This window comes from Arachis stenosperma, chromosome 1, assembly GCF_014773155.1.
Source record: "Arachis stenosperma cultivar V10309 chromosome 1, arast.V10309.gnm1.PFL2, whole genome shotgun sequence".
NCBI lineage: Eukaryota > Viridiplantae > Streptophyta > Magnoliopsida > Fabales > Fabaceae > Arachis > Arachis stenosperma.
Window position 1 is genome coordinate 94,189,331 of NC_080377.1, and position 8,601 is coordinate 94,197,931.

Genomic DNA, 8,601 nt, shown 5'->3' on the forward strand with positions numbered 1-8,601 from the left:
TTTAACGAATATCTAATATAAAATTTTAAAATTGATGATTAAATATCAAAAGTTGAGTAAAAAATTATTGTGGGGTCAAATTTAATAATCTACTGGGGGCAAATAAATATTTTTATCATATACTACTCAAAAAAATTTCAAATTGTAGTGAAGGCGCTTGTCCCCACACCAATACATTTGGGAACCGTCCCTGGACGTCGACACTTCTTGTCACGACGGCGACGACAATATTTAGAAGGACCCAAGCTCTATTATGGAGAAAGAACAAGTGTAATTACCTGTGCCATGCGCGTGATAAGATTGAAATTATAATTTTAAATTATTTTTTAAAATTAATTTAAATTATAATAATTTAATTAATAAAAAATTAATATGTTATGCATTGTTTGTTTTTTTTTTAAATTTAGTATTAATTGGATTAACTTTAAAATAGTTATTAATCGATTTTAGTAATTTACTTTCTTCAATAAATCAGACATATATACTGAATGTGATCATAAATAATATAGTAATAGTTAAATCAACCAACAAACATATTGACTATTATCACACTCTAAAACAAATTAAATATAGAGGCTATTAGCACGCACTTATAAATATATAAAATCGCACTGTCTTTAATTCATGCAAGAGTTTATTTATCAAATAAACTTAAAATATAAACAAAAAATATTTATAAAATGGACCTAGCATCACTTGAAAGAATCATGGAAAATAATTAACTTACCTTATCATCCATAAGAACCATTTCTATGTAAGTCGTGTTGTTCTTGTCAAATTTAGATGAGACTTTTCATAACCTTATAATTCTTGCCTTTATTTTTCAAACTTTTTTATTATATAATCTATCATAGGTAATACTGTTGATAGAATCGTAGTTAGTATCCTTTAGGTATGAAAAATAATAAACAGAATAAGTTCTATGTCTGAGGTACGAATTTTCTAGATGATAAATAATTGTAACAATTCACTATTAATCCTTATATATATATACACACACTAATTATACATGGTAATAGTTAACAAATATTTTTAATGGAGATACTTACTCAATATATATGTGATCGACATTAATTATATGTCAATATTTTTAGGAAAGAGCTAAAAGAGGAAATATATAAATATATATAATATTATTGCTATATTGGAAGCATACATAAATTGCTACATTTTTGTATTATGTTATACAACTTAAAATTATACTGTCATGTTATTATTAATCCTAGATACTTTCCATAATTATATCAAATTTAATTATGAATCTAAATAAATAAAATAGATAACATTCAATATTATTTTTTTCTTTTTTATATTTAATATTACTGTAAATATAAAAAGTAAAATAATTAATAAAAAAATCTGAGCAGAAAATAAAAAATATTAATTAAAATTCAATTTGTTATCTAATTAATCTTGTTTCCATACGATATAATTTTACAAAAATGTTATAAATCACAATCTTTTTTATTCTACAAAAAAGAAAAACACTATATGTAACCTTTAGTAGTACAAAAAATAATTATAAAAATTAATTATTGATATTGATATTAATCATAATTGATTATTAATACTCTAATTTTTTAAAATATATTTTACCTTTTTAAAATATAATGCATGTACCATGTAGACTTTATTATTATTATTATTATTATTATTATTATTATTATTATTATTATTATTATTATTATTATTATTATTATTATTATTATTATTATCCACTAATTGATATAAAATTAAATGGGTCACTATTAATGTGTACATCAATTATATCCTAATAAAATTATTGCACTTGAATGAGAATTAGAACTATATCAATTGATATAATTAGAATGATTAAAAATATCGATGATTTATAAGTAGTTTAATAACGCATTAAATATTAATTTGATATAATTATAATGAAGATATTTTCTTAAAATAATATAATCATGCATTATTCATGAGCTAATTGTAATATAACTAAAATAAATTTATTTGAAAAAAAAAATTCATGTATAATTTTTATAATAATTTTTTTATTTATATATACGTATATATTAATTTTGTTACATAATTATATATATATATATATATATATATATATATATATAATTATATACATATACATAAATAAAAAATATATGAATTATATTTTGTTAAACTTCATGTTATCAGCTATTAAAAATATTTAAATCACATGTATTAATTTTTTGTTATAATTATTTTGTTTTATATATATGATTATTTTTTATTCTATAATCGTGCAATAATATTTTTTATAATATTATTGCTATATATGAAGCAGCTTTATATTACTATAATTATATCAAATTTAATTATGACTATAAATAAATAAAATAAGAAACAATCAAAACTAATTTTTTATAGTCAAAATTTACTGTAAATATAAAAAATAAAATCACTAATGATTAAAAATTTGAGTAAAAAATAATGATTAAAAATTTGAGTAAAAAATAAAAATTCATAAGTTAAATTCAATTTGTTAACTAATTAATTTTATGTTCATATATTATTATTATTATTATTATTATTATTATTATTATTATTATTATATATTGATTAAAACTGTGAATACATACTATTAAAATTATTACATACGAATGAGAATTAGAACTATATCAATTTTATTAATTATATAAATTCAAAATTATTATTATTATTATTATTATTATTATTATTATTATTATTATTATTATTATTATTATTAATAAGCAATGATGATAATTCATGTGATAATGAATATTACCTATAAAACATCTAAAATTAAATAATATTCAAGTATAATTATGTGACAATTATAATTCAAAAATTACTATATATGAAGTCAGGTGAATTATTATTATAATTGATATAATAATTGCTATAATTGCTACATATTCTCAATCTTATCGGTTGTATCAATTTAACTATATCAATTATATTCAAATTGGTAGTCAATTTTTTATGAAAATTCTAGCTATAATTAGGTTATACTTATGAGATTATCTTGTATTAATCGTTATAATTAATTTAATAAAGATATTTATTAAGTATATATGTTATCTATATTAATTATATGCCAATATTTGTAAAAATGAGTTTAAAAAAGTGATATATAAATATATATAATATTATTGTTATATAAAAAATAGATTTAAATAAAATATTAAATATTAATTTGATATAATTATAATAAAAATATTTTCCTAAAATAATATAATCATACATTATTCATGAGCTAATTATAATACAATTAAATGTATAATATTATTCTATATTATTTATTTACCGTCATGATTTGATTTGATTGTTTTCTAATTTATTTACTTATATAAATGATTAAAATATATAACATAATTATCGTAATTATTATAATTTTATGATATAATTATAATGAAAAAAATTTCCTAAAAGAATATAATCATACATTATTTATGAGCTAATTATAATACAATTAAAGATATTATTATATCATAATGTCTACTTACTATATTAATATAATATCAAAAGATAGATATTTCATTATTTTTTATAGATAAAATCGATTTTTATTGGCAACTAAATTATGTTTAGGTCAACGAAAATTATATGTTTAGGTAGAGATTTTTTGTCAAATATAATGAAAATACAAATAAAGAAATAAAGGATAAAAATAAACCTAAATAATATATCTGGCACCACTTCATTTTATTAATTATTAAATTATTTAAAAATAGTACATTCACGAAAAATACTCATAATATATAAATTGAGGCAATAATTTAAAATTTTTTAATTATAATTTAATCAAATATTAATATTAAAACCAAATTACTTAAAAAATATTGAATCTATTCTAGTTTTTAGTCGCGTATAATATAGAGTCATTCTCGTAACGATAACCAACTGAAATAACATCGTAAATATCAATATTTAAAATTCGTGCAAATTCAAACCATCTTCTTGTTAAATAAGCTTCATCATCCGCTATCCATGCAATGCGGCAAGGTATAGAATTGCCACACCGAGAAACCAAACTAACCCTTATTCCTCTCAATGGCATTGCATGCATGCAAAAGAAAGCCGGTAATTTCTGAAAAAAATCACAATATATTATAAAATTATTCTAATAATGAACAAATTAAAATAAAAAAATTTAAATATATTACCAATCGTTGAAATTACATATCCGAATTTATCACGAATTTAGCAAAACTGAACTTAAACTGAGAGAATTCAATCTCATTATGTGCTCCACTTTAAAGATTTTTGGGCAAATGTAAAAAGCATGGAGGGGATGGAACTTGAACTTGCCCTATAAAATTCCGTGGATGCAATTCCTCAATCAAAAATTGAGCTCCTCCCAAGAAAGCTAACTTTAACCACATTCCATTAGGTTAGTCATAATAGGTGAGTAGATCCAACCACCCCTCGGTAAAGTAGAGATTATTGCCCCTTCTTTGAACGCTTACATCCATGTAGTTGGAACCTGAATCAGTGAAGACAACTCGATGAGGTATTTTATGGATATGATGCATTGTAAACGATTGCGGTAAAAGACAATCGAATTGGAATATTAGACGATAAGAATAACTTAGAGTAACAACAATTAATAAATTATTAAAAGAATAATATAATAGAATGAGTATATGAAAAATATTATAAAAAATTATAAATTGTATCTTAAAAGGATCAACTTCAATAAAAAACGAAGAATACATTCTTATTCTATGAAGTAGTAAAAAAATATTAAATATAAAATTATGAGCTGACTCTCAAATTTAGATTCATATACCATAGAAAAATACTATTTATAGACCTTAGTAAAACAAAAATAAATATGTAAATTACTTATTATTAAGGTAATTTTTTATTATGTACAATAATTACACATTATAATTGATAAGTAGTTTAATAGTGCATTAAATATTGATTTGATATAATTATAATGAAGTTATATTCCTAAATCAGTATAATTATATATTATTCATTAAATATTAATTATAATATAATAATATAATTATAATAAAGGTATTTTTTATAAAATAATTTAGAATAGATGAAAAATTTCATTCATTTTGGAGGGAAAATGGACTCACGAGAGATCGACACGTCACCCTTATTAGTTGGGGAAAACCCAATTTTAGTATATTAAGTAGATAGAAGAGTGAAAAGGTACTTCAATTAATGGGAGTGGGGTTGTGATATTTTAAGAAATTATATCATTACCATTTCAAATAATAAATTATAAAATAATTCAATTATGGTTAAGATGATAATCAATTAAATTGTGATACATAATAAATAATAATTTATAGGATATTTTAATAACTTACATGATATTTTAGAAGGAGATGGTAAAATTCACCTGTATATATATGCTTTATAAAAATTTAAAATTTCTATTTGTTATGCCATATTCCATGACTGTGTCAATAATTCAATATGCATGTATCATATCTAATCAATAAAAGAGAAGAAAGAGGGAAAATAAAAAAGTAATAATTCCGGCGCCAACAAAAAGCGAAGGAAAAACCCATACACAATTCAACTAGATTCCTCAGCATGTGATTATGTGAATAAAGCAACCCCCTTAATCATGAATAAACTCCTATATTCCAATAACAAAGAAGCAATATAACCAAGCAAAGTATCATTGTCCTACTACAGCTACTTCAGTCGTCTATCACTCCCTAAAACAAGTGCTTGCTAGCTTAGCCTTGTCTAGCCAAAAACCATGTCCAAATTGTTCCATACCGTCTATCTACTTATTATCTTCTCAGCGTGTTTGACCCCTCTGAATAACGCAAACTCGTGCCGTTCATACTGCGGAAACATAACCATAGACTACCCGTTCGCTCTCCAACACGGTTGTGGCCACCCGGGTTTCCGGGACCTTCTCTTCTGCATCAACGACGTTCTCATGCTCCATATATCATCCGGCTCCTACAAGGTCCTCAACATCGACTACGCTTACCAGGCTCTCACTCTTCACGACCCACACATCTCAACCTGTGACACCATTGTCCTTGGCAACAAGGGAAATGGCTTCGCCCTCGAACCATGGCGCGCACCTTACATGAACCCTGCACCAGACAACGTCTTCATGCTCATTGGTACCGGTTATTACTTATTAGTTATACATAAGACGTACAAAGATTTATTTTTTTATTAAAACTTTTTATTCTAATCGATATTTTCGTATTTAGTATAATAAAAAAAAGAGGTTTTATTTTAAAAAATATATTTGTATTAAAAAATGTTTTAATTTAGATTTTAATGTATTATTATTTAACTTGTTTATTTTTAACAAAAAAAATGTATAGCAAAAATAAAAACGTTAATTATTGATTTATATATTAATTTTTTTAGGATTAATAAAATGTCTATTTTTAAAATTTTTAGGGATTGATTTGGGTAATTATTTTACTAAAAAATAGATTAAGAACTAATTTATCTGTCAAAATAAAATCTTAAAAATTGATCTATATATTATTTTATAAAATTAAAATATTTATTTTTAAAATTTTTAAAAATTGATTTACTCGTTATTTTTAATCATACCTAGTAGACGTTTATTTTTGTACATTTATTATTGATCTGTACATTTATTTTTGTTTACAATAAATACTACTTTAATTTTCAGTTCAAAATATATTTATAATAAAGTGAATATATAAGATAATAATCAAAATACCACATCAAAATATTTCTCTCGTTATCCTATACTACCATATGCATATCTGCATTAATTACTATTATTTCATACCCCTTAAACGAAAATGTTTGGGCTAAAGTCTTGGGGCCAAATTAAAGATAGTCATAATTTGCTTTTTTATTTTTTTTATTTATATTTATTAATTATCACTAAAATAAACAAATACATAATATTAAATGTAACAATTATTATAAATGTTACATACATAAAATTATAAATGATAAATTAAATAAGATAAATTATTGTCTCTCTATTACTACTTTTTATACGAACTTTCTTTCCATAAAATTGATATATTTATTTGAGAAATGATATTTATATTATTTTTATAATATAAAAATATATTTTTTATTTTTTCAAAGCTGTACACACATATAACATTCCTTTATTTATTTACTTATAGTTATAGTAGTGTAAATATGTAATGTATTTATTTTGTGCAAAACAAGGTTGTTCTCCCCGATCACCATTGTTCCAAGGTTTCCCGGGAAAGCACTTGCCATGCCGAAACGTTTCAGGGATGAGCTGCGAAGAGTATTACGGGTGCCCGGCGTGGGATAGTTTGGGCCACAATAAGTGGGCCCGAGAGGAGTTCTTTGGGTCAGGCCCACCGGAGTGCTGTGCAGTGCCGTACGAGACAATCAAGGGGATCAATTTGACAAAGCTGGAGTGTGAAGGGTACAGCAGTGCTTATAGTGTGGCACCATTGAGGGTTGATGGGCCTAGCGAGTGGTCCTATGGGATCAGAGTGACGTATTCGCTGCAAGGGAATGATGAGTTCTGTGGGGCCTGTGAGGCTACGGGTGGGACCTGTGGCTACGGTGAGGATGCGATTAGGCAGGTTTGTATGTGTGGGAAAGTTAATTCATCCTCCAATTGCGATTCAGGTTTGTGACTTAATTAATCGTGCTTTGAGTTTGCTTAGTCGGTTCATTTTGTTTGTATATCGATCTTTTGTTTATGTACTTGATTATCAACATTAGCGAATGTTGTTTCTTACTATAATTTTTTTTCATATAGTTGGCTTGTCATCGGGAACAAGGCCTATGGCGATGAAAGTGTCGGCAGGTAATTATAATTGGATATTCTTTTTCTTCTCCATTTTAATTACCAATCCATTTGACGATGATCGGAGGTGTAATTTTGTTGTGCGTAACTTTAATTTCTTTGGCAGTGGCAGGATTGTTGACGTACATGCTGCTATGGATAACAATAAACCAGATTTAATTTGAAAAGCATGGTAATTAAGCACGCGAGACTATCATTATATGATAATGACTGATATATTCCATTCCTTATTGTAAATGCCAACTTTTGTTCAAGAACATGTATGTCCATACAATGATACAAATACAATGTAATGAGAGAGACTGAGAAAGAGTGTTTTGCTTTATATTAGTAATACTTAACATCTCATGTTTACCAGAGTAATGAATTATTCGAGCAGATTAGTTGCATACTTGCACTCCTCATCATAATCCATGATTTCCAAATTGCGTTCTAAGCAGAAAGCCAGAAAGGGACTATATTTCCCTCCACAAGGCGAGAGTTTTGATCCTCCGACAGAGCACTAATTCTCGTCTTTATTGATGTAACAAAACTTTTCTTCTTTGGTACGGTTCATGCAAAATTACACGACGAGCCATGTGAAAGAGTTTAATTACTGAAAGTTGGCTATGTTATTAGTTATCTAAATAGCACAATTAAAAGATTAAATTCCTATAATTTACTTTTTTTTTAATCTGTTGTAGAATAAACTACAATTTTGGCTCTTAAAAGGTCTAATTTCATCATAAATATCTTTCTAAACAATAAAATGACATTTTAATCCTTCAAATATGTTTTTAATTTTGTAAATTTGCTTAGGAATTTGAGATCTTTAATTTCGTCCTCCAAAATTGGTATTTTAATGTTAAAGTAAAAAG

General features: G+C 24.6%; 1 protein-coding gene across 1 annotated transcript; it reads left to right on the top strand.

Moving 5' to 3' along the window:
* Nucleotides 1-5,695: 5,695 nt before the first annotated feature.
* Nucleotides 5,696-8,048, top strand: LOC130982235 (uncharacterized). Its single transcript, XM_057906141.1, has 4 exons — nt 5,696-6,074; nt 7,126-7,563; nt 7,697-7,744; nt 7,851-8,048. Exons 1-4 carry the CDS (start codon nt 5,696-5,698, stop codon nt 7,901-7,903), a joined length of 918 nt encoding a protein of 305 aa, XP_057762124.1. The 3' UTR covers nt 7,904-8,048.
* The last annotated feature ends 553 nt before the right edge of the window (nt 8,049-8,601 follow it).

What these genes read in the sequence shown, in the direction of transcription:
- LOC130982235 (XM_057906141.1), top strand. Translation starts at nt 5,696, where the DNA reads ATGTCCAAATTGTTCCATACCGTCTATCTACTTATTATCTTCTCAGCG. An exon ending in CAACGTCTTCATGCTCATTG is followed by an intron (nt 6,075 to 7,125) that starts GTACCGGTTATT and finishes GTGCAAAACAAG; the next exon opens with GTTGTTCTCCCCGATCACCA. An exon ending in GGCGATGAAAGTGTCGGCAG is followed by an intron (nt 7,745 to 7,850) that starts GTAATTATAATT and finishes TTTCTTTGGCAG; the next exon opens with TGGCAGGATTGTTGACGTAC.